The sequence below is a fragment of the Doryrhamphus excisus genome, chromosome 3 (assembly GCF_030265055.1).
Source record: "Doryrhamphus excisus isolate RoL2022-K1 chromosome 3, RoL_Dexc_1.0, whole genome shotgun sequence".
NCBI classification, from domain to species: Eukaryota; Metazoa; Chordata; class Actinopteri; order Syngnathiformes; family Syngnathidae; genus Doryrhamphus; species Doryrhamphus excisus.
The window spans coordinates 24,265,553-24,286,038 of NC_080468.1; the positions used below are offsets into that span (position 1 = coordinate 24,265,553).

General features: G+C 43.8%; 1 protein-coding gene across 3 annotated transcripts; it reads right to left on the reverse strand.

Annotated features, from left to right (window-relative positions):
- Nucleotides 1-4,507: 4,507 nt before the first annotated feature.
- On the reverse strand, nucleotides 4,508-20,406 carry znf219 (zinc finger protein 219). 3 transcript variants are annotated; one of them, XM_058067900.1, is made up of 5 exons: nucleotides 19,166-19,313; nucleotides 14,016-14,087; nucleotides 10,186-12,214; nucleotides 9,973-10,113; nucleotides 4,508-8,517 (listed from the first exon to the last, which is right to left on the reverse strand). In XM_058067900.1, exons 1-5 carry the CDS (start codon nucleotides 19,202-19,204, stop codon nucleotides 7,502-7,504), a joined length of 3,297 nt encoding a protein of 1,098 aa, XP_057923883.1. In that variant the 5' UTR covers nucleotides 19,205-19,313; the 3' UTR covers nucleotides 4,508-7,501. The 3 variants fall into 3 exon arrangements, with proteins under 3 accessions (XP_057923883.1, XP_057923885.1, XP_057923884.1); XM_058067902.1 differs by lacking the exon at nucleotides 19,166-19,313 and adding an exon at nucleotides 20,349-20,406 and having other exon boundaries at nucleotides 4,509-8,517; nucleotides 10,186-12,211; XM_058067901.1 differs by having other exon boundaries at nucleotides 4,509-8,517; nucleotides 10,186-12,211.
- Between the last annotated feature and the right edge of the window lie 80 nt (nucleotides 20,407-20,486).

Here is a 20,486-nt window from a genome sequence, read left to right on the forward strand (position 1 = left end):
TTCTGGAAGAACTATGAAGCTTTCCATGCTGGTTATTGTGTGTAGCTACTCTATAGGAGTCTACTCAATACAAAGGGCCGAAAAATGAGCATTATAGGTCCCCTTTAAGAGAAGCGATGCACAATATGGAGTCACTGTGTAGGTTTCAAAATGTCGTACTTTTTATTCCTAATTTAATTTTTTAGAAAACAGAACAGAAGTAACAGTCTTAGAAATATATTTTTTCATACTTTTTCAACACTTAAGTCATATTCCATCCTTTTTCCATACTTGCGTAGAAACCGTGCGCCAAGGCAGGAAGAGGGTGGAACATACACCTTTAAAAGTTAGCCCCCTCCAAGCGATACCGACCCAAAGCACCTTTAATTAGAGGCCACCATCACTGTTTTCCCTCCCTCAGGTTCTCCTGTATGTGTGCAGAGGAGTGTGAGCGTCAAAAGGAAAATCCAGCAAACAGCTGTCAGAAAGCGGAAGGGCTGCCAAACAGGAATTACGTAACGGGCCCCATTTGCCTCCCTGCATGATTCCTCTGATATTCCCACTATAAAGACACATTCCCACTTTGCCTCTTTTTTTTTTTTTTTTGCTTCGTGCAGATGTTAACTCCCGGATGTGCACATGTGTGAAAAGGCCTCCTCGCGCTGTTGCCAAGGAGAATATAGTCATGCCTTAAGTGTGTATGTGTGTGTGTGTGTCGAGGAGGATGAATAGAAGCTGCATGGTGAAGGGAAAGAAAAGGAAGCGGCTCAGAGGGCTTGAGCCTGAGGAGATGTACTGTGAAAGCGGGGGGGCGAGAGGGGGGCGGGGGGGGCACAAACACAAAGCAGTAGGGTTGCTGAACTACTGGTGATGTAATCTAATATTTTAAACAAGTTCTTTAAATAATAAAAATATAAACTCTTTTGAGTACTTTAAGCTAGTCCTTTTAGGGATGTCCCACCCCCCCTCCCCCGCCCCTTTGTGCACTCAGATAGCACAGATGCTCTGTAATGCATGAGGTCACAGGGTCCGCATGTGTCGCACTCTCCTAGGTGGCAAAATTCAGAGAAGCCGCAAGTGTGCACTTTAGGGCTCTACTGCTCTACTAGAGTGGCTCAACAAAGCCGGGCTTTGTGCTCAAGATGAAGCTCAACAAAACCTACGTTCACCAACTGTGGTTATCAACTCCGTCATGTCCAGTTCTCGGCTATGTGCTCACATAAAACGTTTTGTTTTTTTGTTAGAATAAAATAGTATTTGTTGCCTAAGAGTGTCTATTACTCCAGCAAATAAGACTATTGGGCTGAGTACTCATGCAAGGACTACTGTGACATACATATGCTAACATTAGCCGAGTTACTTTTTCATAATGCATTTTATTCCCGATCCTCGGAATGCTAGCGAATCCGTGTGAGCTTAAAGTAGCCACTCCCATTCACAGCTCAAATTGGTGTTGCTACCGCGTCCACCAGTTTGTCAGTAAATGGTCGGGACCTTGGTTATGAGTTTAGGCTAAGCTACCATGGTGATATTGATGCTTTAAAAGAGCTAAAGTCCGACTTTCCACTGTCCACTATTCAAATTATTATAATTAGAATAATATAACAAATAATATAATTTATTATATACTAATTAATTTTGTTACAATAATTTTATTTTATTTTATTTTTATTTTAAATAATAATAACTTTTTAACAATAGGAAAAAATAACAATAGCAATATTAATATGTATAAAGTTACCAATACTGATATTATTCCCAAAATTTAAGTATTTTAAAATGGTTTATTTGAAATTATTTGAAGAATAGTAACTTTAAAAAGGATAATAGTACTACCAACTTATTCCATTAATTCATTATAATATAATAATATAATAATAATAACAGACTAATTGTGGGAATTATGAATACTAAAGATTATGACTATTTTTGTATTGTTTTTAATTCCCAGAATAAAATGCAAATAATCTATTGCACCATTTGAATAATAGTCCCTATTATAAAACTTTTAAGAAGTTTCCAATGAAATGTGTCATAATGTAACCCATTTCAGTGGAACATAAGTATAAAAAGCCCCTTCACTTTTGGGGAAAGCCATTGCAGTACTTTTTTCTCCACACTTGGGAGCAGAGCCAGAAAGACTCGGCAGCGCTGCACCAAAAAAAAAAAAAAAAAACATTTATAGCCGCACCTTTAGAGGAAGACTCTGAAAGGAAGAGGATGTGGTGCATGATGAAGATGAGGCACAGCAGCACTTGTTAGCAGCAGCTCTTTACCAAAGTGTTGTTGCACACTCACCTCGCTCATCGTGGAAATCTGCAGAGGTGGTGGTGGTGGTGGTGGAGTGGAGAGGGGATGCACTCAGGTCCTGAGAAAGAGGAGCTGCTGCAGTGGACGAGAAAGTGAAGAAGAAGAAGAAGAAGAAGAGGAGTAGTGCTGGAGCCGGTGGATGCTGCGAGAGCGAGTGAGGCTGCAGGCTGAAGCTCATTGGAGGATGCTCTCTCTCTTTCTCTATCTCTCTCACTCTCGCCCACTCAGTCTCAGCCAGTCAGCAGGGAGCTTGCCATCAGCCTGTGAGCAGGATGTAGGCTAATAGTGCATCATAAGGAGGGCGAGCCTGGAGCAGTCTATTAACTGCTGCTTTCTATTTATTGACGGCGTTGGCACGACACGTTGCAACACAAAGCACGCGTGTCAGTTTAACACCGGCGTTTTTAGTTTGAATCCTTTATCTTTTATGTGTCATTTTATCATTATTACCCGCAAGGGACCAAAAAAATGCTGCAGAGGGCGCTGTCTCACAAGTCAATGCATTCAACATTTTCCAGCAGGAAGAAGCTTTGACAAGACATGATGCTTTGTGCTGTCTATTGTACTGTACTTGTTTCTTCATGTGGTTTCAGTATTAAAAATATGCATTTTTATAGCCTTTTCATTTTTTAACTTAATTCACTCCTTATGTATGGACACCTGCGTCCACTAGGATAATTGAAGAAGCTTGTAATTTACAAAAAAAATGTCACTCAAACACGACGCAGCTACCAAATATTGTAATAATGTTTTTTAAAAAATCAGATTAAAATGTCAAATTCTCCCATATTGTTAAAAAAAAGGGAGTCACAACATAGCACTAGCGCTCTCCTTTCTCCTTTTTTAGAACGTATCGTCATTATTCTAATTCATTTTATTCAGCTCCACTAAGGGGCGCCATTTTGTCAAAAAAAGACGGTTCGAAATAATAATAGTGTAGAGTTTGTAGTGAGCCTCAAGATGCAACACACACAAAAAAAAGCCTAATGGTTTTATTCAACTTACTAAGTGATTAGCGTGCATTCATAAAAAATAAACAGTTTGACGTCATTTACCTCCTCGTAAAAATGGACTCGATTTTTTACTAATCGTAATTCTAGAATGGGTGTCACATGCTGTACCTCGTGGTGAGGCAAGGTTTTTCTTTTGAGTACTCATGCAAGGACCACTGTGACGGATACTTCTGCTAACATTGGCCCTGAGTTGATATTTCTTATTGCATTTTATTCCTCACGTTCAGGCACAAAAAGTGAGCAACTGTAGCATATTGCTACATTGCTATTATTCTATTCTCAAATTATTACTCAAATTATTCCCAGGTTGGGACAGGATTATCAGATAAACCGAGTTACTATGGTGATCCAGCTGTGTTGATCCAGCTGTGGCTTACAGTTAAGCCTGGAGTTAGACTCAACATATAACTAACACACTAAACTCTTTTGGTAGTGATGAAAAGCACATTGTTCCTCCTGTAGCCAAGGTTCAACTAAAGATCATAATAGTGACATCATAATGAAAACCAATAATGGTAATGTAAAATGGTCTATTTTTTAATAATAATATCATATAAGTAGGTACTCACCACTAAATGATAATATTAATGCTGGGTAAAATAGACAGAATAGGACTCACAGTCTCGCTCCATATACTTCCTCCCCCTCCTCACCTCACGTACCTTTCATTCCTTTATGGCAGCGCCATGATGTATGCCTGATGTATGCCTCCTTAGAAGGCCGTGATGTGGAATCGTCTCTGCAGTCTTTGATGACAAATCCTAGGAGGAAACATCACCAGATTGTTATCAACTCTTCAGTGTTTACACTGGTTCCATTCAATGTTTAATGTTCATGTTTAGGTGTGTGCATTTTGGGAGTCCATCCCACCACCCCAGTATCAATCCCTGCAATTGGCAATTAGCAGTCGTGTCATAGAGAGAGGAAGGCGGGATATAGTACGTTCCAACGCTCACGACTCAATTGCAGTCCCTAATCATGATAGACAGCGCTGTCAAGAAGAGTCGAGCACAAAATGAGTGTTGCTAAATGAGGTGAAATTGCACTTTCACTTACAACCACAAGAGGCCGCCATCTTACCAACATCTCCCCTGAAAAGACAACACTTTCACAATTCATTCATTTTCTACCGCTTATCCTTAAGAGGGTTGCGGGTGGTGCTGGAGACTATCCCAGGGGTACACCCTGGACTGGTGGCCAGCCAATCACAGGGCACATATAGACAAACAACCATTCACACTCACATTCATACCTATGGACAATTTGGAGTCGCCAATTAACCTAGCATGTTTTTGGAATGTACGGGGAGAACATGCAAACTCCACACAGAGATGGCCGAGGGTGGAATTGAACCCTGGTCTCCTAGCTGTGAGGTCTGTGCTAACCACTCATCCACCGTGCAGCCCAACACTTTCACATGTAACACAAAAACATTTTCATCACAACTGAATTTTGTTTGTTTAGGAAAAAAACTGACACCAGTTTATGTAATATTTATGTTTATTTCTAATGTGTTCTTTTTTTTTTTCATCTGTCCACAAATTCATATTAGTCACTACTATGTTAGATCACTTTGTCCCTCACTGCAATGGCAGTCAACTACACAAGAGCCCAAACCTGGCATGGTCCATTCGTCTCTCCAATGCTGCCACACCCTGATTGATTGATTGACAGGAGATAAGGTGCAACAAATATGGTGTCTAATTCGGATTTAAAATTTGGGACCATGCAGCTGAGGCACAGTGCATTTCACATACATTCAAAACATTTTTATGTAGAATTGTGCTCTCTTGGGTGTTCGGGGGGGGGGGGGGGGGGGCGATCGGCAGGCTTAATTTAGTGGGAGGAGCCAAGAGGACCAGCGCTCGGGTTTGTGCTCTCATATGAAAGTAAAACAACATGACGAATGACACCTCTAAGCGCTATCTGTACAACATTCAACAAGACATTTCTTTTATGTTTTCTTTTTGCTTTCTTTTTCGACACTGAAACAATAATTATCATCAAGGAGAGCACACACATACACACACACATACACACACACACACACACAGATGGGTCTCTGATAATAATAAAGGCCTCAGTAGCAGATACGTCACCTTCAGTTTACAACCAGGAACACAAAGGAAGAGCAAGAGGGAAGAAGGGATTATTAGTCTTCATTGAGCTTTAGTGTCACGTTGGACATATTTTGGCAATTTAAGAGATTAAATACACCCGTTAGTCTTAGACTCGGGCTTTGGTCAATCCATGTCGGGCCTTGAGACCCCGTTTAAGGTGTGGACTTAAGGGGGGAGGGCGGCGGTAAAGACAGATAGGAAGAAAAGCGTGTCGCTATCGGCTTTTGGTGAGTTATACAAAAAACACCAGGAAGTGCTTGAAACAGAAGGCACGGTGGCTTTGAAACTCGTTGCTGAGGAGACTCAACAGATGCGGCCTTACATTCCCACGGAAACAAAACAACAAGAAAAAAAAAAACAAAAAAAAAAGCACGTACTGTACGTGAACTCTCTTTTACAATCAGTTCACAAGGGCTGGAACGACACATTTGGATGAGGTGGTGCGGCTACTGCAAAGCACGGCGTTCAAAAGCCACAATGTCCATCATGAACAAAAAACAAGAAGAGTAGAAGGATTTGGTCTAAAGATAAAATAGGAACTATGACCGTATATGCTCCAATTAATGCCTCTAATTCAATCAAGTCTATTATAGTCCTTTGTTATGGTCTGCAAATGCAAATACAGTAAACCTCGGATATATCGGACTATATCGGAAATTCGCTCACAACGGACAGATAAAAAAGAACCGATTTTTCTGTAATGCATTTCCAATAAAAATTCATTGCATATATCGGATTTTTTATAACGGATTTCGCCTATTTCGGACAAAATCTCCAGTCCCGTTCCAATGCATTTCCATTAAATTTCCCTCGCATATATCGGATGGCCGCATCGTGGCGCTCCGATTCGCCGAACCGTGACAGGCCGCTATAAGACGTCATTTGCAGCGTTGCCTACGCGTTACAGGTACATTGGAAACATAGTCAAAGAAGTGCCTTTTTATAACGGATAAAATCCGATTTACGCATATACCGGATATAAATCCGATATATGCGTAAAACGGACATTTTCCGGTATACGCATATAACGGATTTCGCTTATATCGGACAAAACCAGTGGGAACAATTGAATCCGATATATCCGAGGTTTACTGTAGAAAAGAAACCTTGGCGTTTGAAAGCGCTTTAAAATGTTGCAAAATCACCTGTCGGTGGGTCCGTGTGTTACGTTACACTTGATCTCATCGTTGCTATTATTGCTTGCTGAGCAGTGTGCTCCTAACTGCTAACTGCTATTAACAAATTGCTTCTATTGCTGCTGTGTTGTGCAATATTCTTGTCAATATGCTACGTTTCCAGTTCATGGTTTAGGTAAATAAACGACAATAATTAGAGCATGTACGGTACTTTGGGAACTTGCACAGTGCTCCTTATGGACGTTACAACTAGTCTTAGCTCACATCAAAATAATATCTAAGCCTCTTAAAGGAATGAGATTTTTTTTATTTATTTTTTTTTGTGATAAAAGCTACATGTTCTACTGGGATATCTAAGCCTTAATTGTTAGTGTTTTTAATCAGTTGCTCCTACCGACAAAGAAGAGCATCTTACACTTGATTGTGTCTTTAGCTTTCGCTCCACGTCAAAAACCTCACTCCTGTTTCATCCGTCTACATCGATGTGACATGATCGGCATCACTTTTACAGAACGGAACTAGAGCCACAAGTGCACTGTAACGCCAAGTATACCGGGGTTTTTGTTTCAAGGTCAAACGAGTGACCCCCCAACCCCAGCCTTAAAACAGGCACTAACTTAAAAAACAGACAAAAAGACTACTTTAGTATACTTTTTCTATAAAGCTCACATTTCAGACAAGAAGGCAGAGTCTAATCACGCTTTCAGTTCAATAGCTTTGCTCGACTCGGACCAGGACCTTGACTTTGACCTTGAAACTGTTTGGGTCGGGATTTGCGGTCCATCTGTCGTGGAGGAACCGATGCTGGAATGATGCAGGACTAGTTTATCAAATTGAATTGGAGGCTGGAAAAAAAAAAGTAGAAAAAGATGTCCATGCTTGCTTGTTTGTAGGCCCAACCTGTCAGGACCACAGTGTTCTCCAACGTTTGGGGGTTTGGGTTTTAATCTGTGAGGACGTTCCTACCGGGTGCTGTCAAAGTCGGTGAAGAATCCTGATCTTGTCTTGGTGAATTTTCCAGACTGCTACCTTGTTCGTCTTCCTCCTGATCTTCATCTTGGAGGATCAGACTGTCGCGGGGTATCGAAGTCCAGTTGGACTCTAGGCAATTATCATCACCATCATCATTAGGAGGGAGACCGTTGGTGGTCCTGGTTTGGGTTGAGGATCCCTCCCCGTGCCTCCAAATCCCAAGGGAGTCGATCTCAGAGGGAATGTGACGGGATTTAGCAGCCTTCGGGGCGCTATCATCGTCGAAGGAGGACACAGAGCCTCTCTTGTGTCTGGACTTACTGGTGTGGTTGACCTGCAGGTGCATGCTCATGAGCTCAGTGGAGGACGTCCGAAATGGACAGTCAGAACATTGGTTCAGAGTGACAAGGTCGCCGGTGCCTTCTTCTTGAAAGACTCCCTCCTCTTCCACCCCTCCGAGGCCTGGTGAGGGACGGCGGGACAAATCGAGAGGTTCAAAGCCGCCTTGACTTGAAGGTGCTTGTTTGTCGCCGGATGGTTGCACCATGCGGTTCGTGGTAAGGGGCTTCCTGCGGGATACCTTTGTCGCTTTTGGAGGGGTCGACTCCCTGACCCAAGCGCCTTCCATACCACCTTGGTAAAGCGCACCCATCACTCCTGACAGATAACGGTACTGCGTCTCAAGATCGACTTCCCTCAGCGCTGCCAAAGCCTTGCGGTGGTCTTGATGGTCCGGAACACCAAGAAGCCAAGACTGCTGACTGGGTCTTGAGGTGGGGCTGTCTGCCGAGGCCCGGCCAGAGGGGCTGTGATTGAGGTGAGAGCGGCGTTGCTTAGCGGAGGTCAGACCATTGACGGCGGCAGAGGAACTGGAGGAACCTGCCGACATGTTGCGCTGCTCTCTGTGGTGCCGCTGAAGATGGTACTTGAGCGAGCCAGACTGGGTACCAGCGTAGTCGCAGTGGGGGCATTTGTAGGGTCTCTCGCCTTGGCAAAACAACAAAAGGAATAGTTTTACTTTAAAAGTGCTAAATGCTATAGCATGAAATGTACTGTAAATTGGATTTGAATGAGATCCAACTCATGCAGTACCACTCTTGCCAGGCAGAGGGCAGTGTTACATCAGATTTAAAAACAAGAGCCTAAAACGTGTCAACGATGAAATTCCCAAGAACAAAACAAAATGTTTGAACAAAAGGAAGCCTTGTGAGAGCTGATGAAGTGCGAGCAACTTAAATTTTTACCGAATTAGAATAGCACAAAGAGGCTAATGATTTTCCGAAAGAGGGCAGTCACCGTGATTTTCATTCCTCTCCACTTAAATGAGAGCCCAGCACTAATCACTCGACGCCATTATTACAGTGTAACAGGTCTCCTAGGTCACATGAGTGGAAACATCAACGGAAATGGAAGACTGAAGGGCAATCATTTTGATTTTAAAAAAAATGACATGTGACACAAATGAGAGAATCACACTGATAAGGTCATTCATTCATTCATTCATTTTCTACCGCTTTTTCCTTTGGACAATTTGGAGTCGCCAATTAACCTAGCATGTTTTTTTTTTGGAATGTGGGAGGAAACCGGAGAACCCGGAGAAAACCCACGCATGCACAGGGAGACTCCACACAGAGATGGCCGAGGGTGGAATTGAACCCTGGTCTAGCTGTGAGGTCTGCGCGCTAACCACTAGACTGCCGTGCCGCGATAAGGTCATTCATTCATTCATTTTCTACCGCTTTTTCCTCACAAGGGTCGCGGGGGGTGCTGGAGCCTATCACAGCTGTCTTTGGGCAAGAGTACACCCTGGACTGGTCGCCAGCCAATCACAGGGCACATATAGACAAACAACCATTCACACTCACATTCATACCTATGGACAATTTGGAGTCGCCAATTAACCTAGCATGTTTTTGGAATGTGGGAGGAAACCGGAGTACCCGGAAAAAACCCACGCATGCACAGGGAGAACATGCAAACTCCACACAGAGGGTGGAATTGAACCCCGGTCTCCTAGCTGTGAGGTCTGCGCGCTAACCACTAGACCGCCGTGCCATGATAAGGTTACATGAATATGTATAAATCCATGACAGGGCAACATGAATGTAGTATTAGAAAGTATGCCATGTAGTAATGAGGTCAGATTGAGTCAAAATATCGACCTGTATTCCTATTTAAGCAACATTTTAGAAACAGCTTCCTGTATAAGTACACTGTACAGGAAGAGTGATAATAATAACCAATGACCAATGTCTAACAGTCAATCAAAACCTTGTTAGATTTGAAAAGTTAGTTTGTTTTTTTTTAAAGACAGAATGAAGAGCGGCTAAGCAGCAGAGCTATGATTAGTGCCGGCTGGCTCTCTGGGGTGAAGGTAAAATAGAACGTGACTCTCAAAGAGATGATGACTACACTTTATTCATCCGGCAGCAGGCTCCTTACCTGTGTGAACTCTCAGGTGCACTTTGAGGTGATGGGATGAGCGGAAGGCTTTACCGCAGTAGGGGCAATCTTTAATCCCTCGGCCCCGCACACGCTCCCTGGTGGGAAGCGACGTGAGGGAAGATGTCACGCCATTCTCTCCTGTGAAATCAGTCATGAAATCAAAATCAAGACTTCCTAAATAAGAAACCAAAGACAAAGTCAAGAGCGCACCTTTGAAGCCTGGTAAGACAGAAGGAAATCCCACGGATGCACCTTTAGATTCCTGTCTCCGGTCCCCACTGCTGAGAAGCAAAGGATCCTGCCGGACTTCAGCAGGGCCTCCTCTACCTCTGGAGATGCCACCGCCCTGCACCTCACCTTCTCGCTGGGCTTTCTGAGCATGAACACGAGCATGAACGACCACCTGCTGGAGACTGTGGAAAATCTTTCCGCAGTCAGGGCATTCCCAGGAGCCCTCTGCTCCTCCAGAAGGATCCATGGTGTCGGCGTAGGTTCTGACTGGGTCACTCTCCGCTGGTACTGATTTGTTTCTCGGATTGACTCGCTGAGCCACAGCGAGGCTCCGAGCCACCAGTTGCCACCAGGCAGTCTGCTCTCCTCCTTCGGATACTGTCGCATCACTCGTACCTCGATTTCCTGCGGTTTCTCGTCCTTCTGAGCTCATACCGCCAATACTGTTACCCATCTCGGCTACTTGGGCGACAGCTTGGAGTCTCTCCATGCAGCTGGCCCCACTGCCATCACCAGGAAGGCCAAGGTATCCTAAAATGGCTGACTTGCCAATTCTGCCTCCACTCTCCTTATCTGGTCTTCCTTGGCCCACCCTAGGACCCCCTTGCTGAGCCAGAAGGAGGCTGGAGTAGAGGGCGTTCAGGGACGGATTACCGGCAGAGCCTTTAGCTTGCTGGTCAATGCTTCCCAAGCCGGCTTTGAGACCGAGCTTGTTGAGGTGTACTTTCATGTGGTTCTTCAGGAACCATGGCTCCTTGAAGCCACGGCCACAAACCTGGCACTTATGATCCAAGGAGTCCTTGTGCTTCCGCATGTGTCCCTTAAGGAACCAAGACTGGGTGAACCTCTGTCCACAGGTGTCGCAACGGAATGCCGGCAAGGAGGAGGAGGAGGATCCTGACGCTTTGGCAGGTGATGCCACCTGAGTTGAGGACGAGGTTTGGGCTGATGGAATCTCAGCAGGCGCACTCATGGGCCTGGCGTTGGAAAGGGTTTGTGGCAGAGCAGGGCCTTCAGGGGAGGGGTGGCACTCCTGCAGGTGGGATGCCAGGGAGGCTTCCTGGCTGGCGGAGAAAGGACACAGTGTACATTTGTAAGGATTGTGGAGAATCCTTACATGGCGCGTCAACTCCGAAGCTGTCCTGAATTTCCCTTTGCAGGCATGGCAACGGAACGCAGGCGCCGTTGGAGTTGATGTGGTCCCAGACGGAGGGTCTGTGCTGTCATCTAGAATGAAGTGTTGGTTCTGTTCGAATTGAAGGTCTTCTTCCAAGGCTTTGACCTCACCATCGACATCCTCTTCTTCTGCCAGCTGGTGGATGACATTCCCGGACAGCATGCACTGGCTGGAATCTCTTCTGTGGTTCTGGATCATGGTTTTTTTACTCTGTTGGACCTTGAGGTTCTGCTTCAGAGGCGCTGAGGGGAGCACGCTGCCATAATGCGGTGAAGCTCGGCGGTGCCAGTCCAGACTGTGGGCTCGGGCATGAAGGGATAAAATGCTTTGAAAACGGAATCGCTTCCCACAAACATGACAGGGGAACTTGAGTGAAGGTACGGATGACGCCCCTCCCCCTCCGGGTGCCGTCCTGGTAATTGCGTCCTTCTGGAAGAGCTGAAGATCTAGCTCGTCGTTGCAGGTTCCGCTCTGGCCTGAAGACAAGGCTAGCTCCAAAGCTCCAAACCCAAGGAGTGGTGCCGATTGCATGTCTGGCTGAGATGAGTCCAAACGCGGACTGCGTCCCGCTTCGCCCCCTGGAAATAATGCCACGGCTGGGGTGGGTGATGGAGGAGCATCGCCATCCTGTTCTTCTGACTCATCATCATCATGGTGATCCTCCTCAGGAAGGGCCGACATGGAGAGAGGAGAGTATGGCACCGTGTCTGGGCTCTGAGGTGACGGTTGCGGGCTTTCGAGAACCTGAGGGCTGGGTTCTTGTGTGGGAGAGGAAGGGGGTTGCTCACAGGAAAGGGACAAGACACACTCGGGTGGCGAATCCATCCTCTGCTTGTACACAGACACACACACACACACACACACAAAGTGAGCTAAAAGACAACAGCTGGAAACACAGATGTAAAAAGATTACTGGAGGTGTAAGCTAACTATTCTACTCCTGAACTGCTGCACGTAAAAGGGTGCAAATATGTGCACCCTTACTGTATTGACAAATAAACCAAACCGGATTGACTCAAAAGTGCTGAAATAGATCAATAAGGGCATCAATAAGGGCAACATAAGGGCATTTCAACTGAATCAGCACCAAATTTGGAACACACCTTTAGGTGACTGACAAGCACAAGTGTGTAAAGTTTGAGGCAAGGTCGGTAGAAAAACACGGCTGTCATCAAGCAAAACATCTTAGCACCCTAATTGTCCATAATCACAATCAGCCTTTACTCGCCACCTACACGAATAGTCTAGGACAGGGGTCTCAAACTCACGGCCCGCGGGCCAAACGCTAGTTTGAGGCCTCCGCCTTGATATGAAAGTTTAATTTGTTTGTTTTTTTGATTTGCTTATTTATTTTTCCATCTTATTTTGTGTTGAAAAACAAATTAAATTAACATAAAACATTTATTTAATAATTTAATAATAAATAAAAATTAATTTATAATAATTTATTTTAATTTAATGTTTTTTATTTGCTTATTTATTTTTCCATCTTATTTTGTGTCAAAAAATAAAAATTAACATTAAACATTTATTTAATAATTTAATAATTAAAAAAAATTAATTTATAATAATTTATTTTAATTTAATGTTTTATCAGAGAACCAAAGCACTGAAAAAGTGGAGGGTATAGCAGAAGTATTGAAGACTATTATATTATATATATATTTATTTATTAATATTGAATATAATTAATATTTTTATTATTTTTCCCTTTATATATATATATTTTTTTTGTTTAATTAGTTTTTTATTTTTATTTTTTTACCTGATGCGGCCCAGCCTCACCCAGCCCCTAGCTCAGGGGTGGGCAAACTTTTTGACTCGCGGGCCGCATTGATATAACAAAATTTCCGGGGGGCAGACTATATATTTTACACGTAACAGTCCACCTGGTATTATTGTATCTGTAAAATTGTCATGCAATCTGCTATTATTATTTATTATTTTATATTTATATTTAAATATTTTAAAAATAATAAAATATTATAATAATTAAAATGAAATTATTATATTTTTATTATGTAAAATATGCAAATATAACAATATTATTATATATAATTAATATATTAATTAGCATTAATATAATTAATATATTAATTAGCATTAATATAATAAATATAATAATCATAATAGTTATAATAATAATAATATAATAATTATTATTTTAATTTTTATTATTATTATGTGCTTGTGTCTCTTTTTTCAGGAGCACTTTGTAAACAACAGACCATGTCAAACAACGAAATTGATCCAACCATCAAAAGGTTGGCTCAGGCCATGATGCCAGGTTGTATGTTGAGTTTAAATGAAATACTTTTGAAAGATTGGGCGGGCCGTATTCAAACACTTGGCGGGCCGGATGTGGCCCCCGGGCCGTAGTTTGCCCACCCCTGCCCTAGCTCCAGTGGCCCCCAGGTAAATTGCGTTTGAGACCCCTGGTCTAGGACTATTTGTTTAATAATTATACAACTTTGAAGATATCTGCATCACATGAAAAGAACCTGAAAAAATAGTCACATATAGTTTCCAGGTGTTTCCAGTGTAATCTACCCTATGGGCTGTCCTAATTATGTCACATGACTGATAGCACAGAGGATATGCTTGGAATCTTGTGGATGCATGAAGGAATTACCAGCAGTGTGTGTGCTGTTATGCCATTATCCAGTGTCTTGACTGGGGGCGGCCTGACTCCTCCTTCAATCCCCTGCAGAGGAAGTCAAACAAAAAGTCAAAACAACTGAAGACTTAAACATGAACATGGATGATAACGCAGTAACGTACTTTATGGGATTGTAACAGGTGTGCACCTGTTCTGTTAGCAAGTTTGTGTGTGTGTGTGTGTGTGTGTTGTGTGTTTGGGACAGTGCACGTCCTGACCTAACAGGATGGGCTTCAAAGCACGCCCTTCCTGTGTGCTCATGCTTTAAGCTTCAATCACACACATATACACACACACACACACACACACGGCATTAACAGTAACAGTAACACAAAGAGTGGGTGTGGTGCCTTTGAGGCCCACACTATACACAAATCAATTAAAAGGCACTTGTGTGTTTGTTGCATCGTTGCTCTCATCACGTTGACTAAATCATCATCAGCATCAACATCATTGTCGTCAAGATGGAGGAGCGCGGCGAGACAAAAGGTCGTAAATGGTCGTCGAAGATTTGCGTTGTTCAGGTGTGTGTATGTGTGTGTGTGTGTGTGTGCATGACAAAGAGATGGTTGCGCAGCCAGTTGACATTTTAGCTCAGCTATGACTCACAGGGATATCACTCCACATCCATCACACACACACACACACTCCTTAATCCACTATTATTGTTCTTTCTCTCCCGTCTGTCTTTCTCCCATCCCCCTCTCGCTCCATCCCTCTGTCTATTATTCACTAATTTTCTTTCATTCTCGCTCCAGCCCCTCTTAACCCCCCCCCACACACACACACCTCCCTCCCTGATACCACCACCACTACCCCCCCCCCCCCACCACCCCCTGCCTCCCGTCCTGCAGTGCTGCCGGTTGGCGGCGTGCCAGGGAATGCTGATATCAGCTGGTAGATTGGAGCCTGCCAACATGGCGAGGAGCAAAAAAAGAAAAAAAAAAAAAGGGGGCGAGAGAGAAAAGAAAGAAAACATGCGGCGCTGTTACAAACCCGGCCTGGGTGAAAAGAACACGGTCAGGAGCGCTGTGTGAATATGCCGGCGCCAACACTGTTCTTGTGTATGCATGCGTATGTGCGTCTCACACACACACACACACACACACACACACACTAGCTAAATGTACTGTATCCGTAGCATTATCATACCAATATCACCACAGCCCGGCTTTGTTCTGCCATCACAAAACCTGTCGTCATGGCATTGGATCCTTCCACACACCTGAGGTCATGTGACATTATGAGGTCCAGTGTAGTTCTAACATGTACATGTACACCTTGTACTAAAATTATACCTTTATGCCTCTTCTCCCCTGGGGTGTTAGGCTCACCCTTTACAGTTCAGGAAAGGGTGCACCCTGGATTCCTTTAGGCTAGTTTAGGCCTTATGGAATTCCTTGTGTACCCTCACTCACATGGGATGAGTTGTGGTGCACGTTTTCCACATTCCTTGGGAATAATGCATGACATCGAATGACATTTGGGCTTTACTTACTTGGGCCACGTCAAACGCTTTAGAGGCTGTCTATGGCCCATGGGCTGCAGTTTGACCACCCCGTTTTAGTTTTCTTTTTTTTTAGAAGTCATTTCAAATTTAGATGAAAAAAAAACTATGCAATATGTTAAGGCAAGCATTTGTGTGTGTGATGTCATTGTGTAACTATCCAAAGTTTATCATAAAGTGCATGTCAGTACATGTCTCCACATTACACACACTATTTGTACATGACAGGGTGTGGACGCTCTGTGTGTGTGTGTGTGTGTGTTCTAGGCAGCCATTGCTTGTGTTGATGGTCGGTTTAGACAACCAGAGCGAGGACTGAGTGGGGATATTTAAGTCTTTCACTCAGAGATCCCGCAAAAGTGGTGCATCAGAGCTGTAACAGGGGATAGTGAATGTATTGGGCGCCGTCCCGCCTCTGTTATGGCTGCATGTCCCTTTCACACACTACTTCTGAAAGCCTTAATAGCTTTTTGCCATGCATGCCCTTCTGACATTGTCCTGCCTCTGTGGAATCTTCGGGTGGAATTCAATGTAAGTGTCACACTGGTACGGTAATATCCCCATTTGCTGGATTTTATGTTAAATAAATGCAGGATTTTTTTGTTTTTTGCTCTAATTTCTGTGTGAAAGAGGCTTCTGGTACTCCGTGTCACCAAACCTCGTCCAACACCAGAGTTGGTGCTGTTTACATTCATTCATTCACGAGGGTCGCTGGAGCCTATCCCAGCTGTCTTCGGGCGAGAGGCGGGGTACACCCTGGACTGGTCGCCAGCCAATCACAGGGCACATATAGACAAACAACCATTCACACTCACATTCATACCTATGGACAATTTGGAGTCGCCAATTAACCTAGCATGTTTTTGGAATGTGGGAGGAAACCGGAGTACCCGGAGAAAACCCACGCATGCACGGGGAGAACATGCAAACTCCACACAGAGATGGCAGAGGGTGGAATTGAACCCTCGTCTGCACGCTAACCACTCGACCGCCGTGCCGCCCGGTGCTGTTTATACAAAACAGTAAAATCAGGCAGAAGAGAGCTTCAACTTCCTTTCCTTAACGGCCTCATTCACAATGTATCCCAGCACCATCCATGTGAGCCAACACATGAGTCAGGACATCCATGCAGAAGGAGCAACCATAAGACAGTCAATTTGTGGTTCCCTCGGGTCCAGGCTACTACAAAATGTACCAACTTGGCTTCATGATTGGACTCCGAAGTGACTAAAAATGCTGAAATGTGTTCCTCAAAGTGTTGTCTGAGAAAATCCCAAATATCAGAATATCATATTCAGTTCATTCTGCATTTTGTTGTTTTTGTGCCTTTTCCTCAAATGACTTTCTTCATAGACTTTAGTGCAGGGGTCTCAAACACGTGGACACTAGTTTGAGGCCCCCGCCTTGATATGAAAGTTTAATGTTAGTGCGGCCGCAAGTTTGATATGAATGCTGTATGGTATCATGTACCCAGAAAAAATTATTACGTTTGATTAATGTTCATGTTAAAGGTTAAATAACTGTTAATAGTTATCCTCCCTATCTGTGCGGAAGTGGTAAGTTTTTGGCTTTTTAAGTTTAAAGGAAATAACTTGAAGGCTACCGTTTAGGTCACTAGCTCTCTAGTTTGCAAGTTTGCATGTGTCTCAAGACCCTGCAGTTGCGCAATATGTTGTAAATAAAAAGAGTATAAATGTGACTATAGTCGTGTTTTGTCATGTCTACAGGGCTCTAATAATGCTTTGTTCATTTTAATCTGAAAAAATAATTTGTCTACCCACCAACTATATGTGGTTTCTTAAGTTTTTATTATTTGCCGTTTTATTATTATTATTATATTTATTTATTACTGATTGATTTTCTTTATTTTTGATTTATTTATTTTTCATCTTATTTTGTGCAGAAAAATAAAAATTAAGATATTTGAGAACAGTGGAATGTTTTATCAGAACTTTTATTGTAGAAAATCAGAACCAAAGCACTGAAAAAGTTTATTTCTTATTTTTCTGTTTTTAATAAATACGTTTTTTGGGGGTTTTTTTGGAAAACCTGATGCGGCCCAGCCTTGCCCAGACCCTAGCTCCAGTGCCCCCCAGGTAAATTGAGTTTGAGACCCCTGCTTTAGTGGCTTTAGGCGTCCAGCGCCACCTGTTGCTTAGGCATGCTCACACTAAATATGCGTAGGGTCCACCATAGGTAGATCTTACCTGGTGGTGGGACTCGGCTAAAAAGGGGTGCATGGTGTAAGAGAGGGTAGGGGTGGTGGTGGGGGGTCTAGACTGGACTGGAAGCACTCTTCAAGACCTGAATGCGCTATGTAATCCTGGATGTCACAATGCAGGAGGAGCAGGTGCCTCTCCCCCAGCGCACTAATGACCCAATTATATCAATCAGAAGCCTGATTGGTGCTGCACACACATGCACACACAAACACCGTGAGAGCCACCTGGATGGCGTGCATGTGCCCCCCCCCCCCAGCACAAAAGGACCAAGAGGAGGTACCGCCTGAATGGACAGACTTGTTAAGTCTCTGCCGGCTGCTTGATAATCAGCATCTCTCAGCATGGGGGGGGGCATCACAGCATGCTTAGATGTCCCTAATAAAGTGACTGAGGAGCAGAGTGGTATAAATAACCATAACGATGAAGGACCGTGAACACATCCTATGAAGTCAGCTGACAGCTTTATCTCAAGAGGAATGTGCTTCCTGATGTGCGTCAATACGTGCAACCATTTTCAGTCTCTCTCGCGGCCATCTCGCGTCTAAATGAGCATCATTAAGCGGGTACACACAACAACACAACAACACAACAGCAACAACACAAACAATCGCGTACAAACGGCGGCTAAAAAAAGTGTCATGTCAGCCCAGCTGCTCCATTTTGTTCCTAAAATGTTCGCTATGGAAGAAAGGGAGGTGGGGGGGGCTGGGGTCGTGGATCTAATCTGCCATTCTTCCCAAAACACACACGCACACTTTACACATCAAGGAAAAGGCACATAAACGAGGCAACAGCGTTTTAAAAAAGTGGATCTCATTGCCCACGGCTACTTTTTCCCTCTTTTTTGTCGTACCTAGAACGTAACAATCGGATTACGTGCGTGCGTGTGTGCCCTTTCCTGGCAACAAAAGCCTTGATTGGCGCTAATCTGCGCAGTTTTACAATCGCCACATGCATTTTTTTTGTGGCTTCCACTTCGAGCCCCTGTGGGTTCGATTCCAGTTCGGTCGGGTGGCATGTCCGTGAAACTTGTTTGAAAAAGTTACGGAAGAGAAAATTCGACTTCGAAAAATAAAAAAAAAAGTGACTAGTTTCGCAGCATGTTATACATGCCACACGCACGCACACGCGCAAAGTGGTCCCAGTTACATACATGCATCATGTGTGCGTGCCACTCTCTCTCTCTCTTCTCTCTCTCTTTCTTTCGCACGCATGCATGCATGCACAAAATCCAAAGCGTCAAAAAAAGAAACAAAAACATGGAGACAATAAAGCGGCGTGGTGCACGACACTGTCAAAGAAGTGCACGCAGTTAAATGTTATTTTTTTTGGAATAAATGTTTTTTGTTTTTTAAAGCAGGCGAGCTGGAAGAAAGTCTTGGAGGTGTACTTACGCGCGAGGCGGCGAGGAGATTAATGACACGACACGTCATGATTACGTTGCGCTTGAATTAAATACATTACGACTTGGGGAAAAAAATGGAAATCAGGGTTGTATACAAGCATACGGCGTCTCCCCCCTCCCTCTTTCTCTCTCTCTCTCCCTCTCTCTCTCCATTCTTCTTCTTGTACAGGGGCGGTGTGCAGGCAGGGTGAGGGTGGGTGGGTAGGTTTGGGGTGAGGGGGGGTGATGTAGGTTGGAAATGTTAATTATGATCTCAGCACGGGCACCATTTTACAACACCGTCATCTCCAACCACGTTCCCATCCCAAAAATGGCAGCTGACACAGTTTGGATGGAGGAGGAGAAGGAACAAAAAGCACGTTGTCACTACAGATGGAGGTGAAGCGGAAACACACACACACACACATACAGTTGCAAAACTCTCCTGCTGGAATGTTGCAAGTTATTTAAAAATGTAAACCGAGGGGTCCCAAAATGTACCCAAAAGTCCCAAAAGGTGAATGACTATTAGAGGCGAACAGCAGGTGGCAACCTTCCGGTCCACTTTTAATAATCGGAATTGAGCAATAACTCTAGCTAAGTGCATTTTAGTGACTATTTAGCTTGTTTTGTTTGTTTATGGAGTCTCAGGCTAAGAACTGTTCAAGGTCACACACACAGGAGTTCATTCAACATCTTATTGGAGCAAAAGGTGGATGACAATTTGAACCGAACAGCAGGTGGCGCCCTTCTCAACATGTCTGATATTCAGGATTGCTCAATAACTCACCACTCAGTGCATTTTAGTGACTATTTTCTTATTGGTGCTTGTTTGTTAACCAAGTCACTGCAGACACAGGTTAAAAACTGACAGGGTGTGGCGATGTTTGCGATGATGTTGATGCAGAATCCCAAACATCCCATAATGTCATCCCAATGACAAGATATGATGATCAGGTTACATCTGCAGAACCTTTTCATATTGCAACATGGCCTGACACTGACCTGGACTCAGTGAGGCCTATAAAACAATGCAACCTGTGCATAAGTGTTGGGGGTCCGGGTTCCTTGCACCAGCTCCCCACTTTTTGGTCCCAGACACACACACACACATGCACACACACTTACAAATACACACATGTCAGCACAAAAGTACAGTCAAAGAGCATTTAAATTGTGCACATGTGGCTTACTTGTGTAGAGCTGTCATGCCATGAGGTGAGAAGGTGTGTGTAGCATGTACTACGTGCCTTCCGCTGCAGGAGTGCACACACAGACACACACACACACACACACACACTCCTCTGCTGACACACAACATATCTCCTGGC

Coding starts and splice junctions, on each gene's coding strand:
- znf219 (XM_058067900.1), bottom strand. CDS start 19,204: ATGACGTGTCGTGTCATTAATCTCCTCGCCGCCTCGCGC. Junction 14,088..19,165: donor ATCTCCTCGCCGCCTCGCGC/GTAAGTACACCT, acceptor CTTCCTCTGCAG/GGGATTGAAGGAGGAGTCAG. Junction 10,114..10,185: donor TGTCTTACCAGGCTTCAAAG/GTGCGCTCTTGA, acceptor CTGATTTCACAG/GAGAGAATGGCGTGACATCT.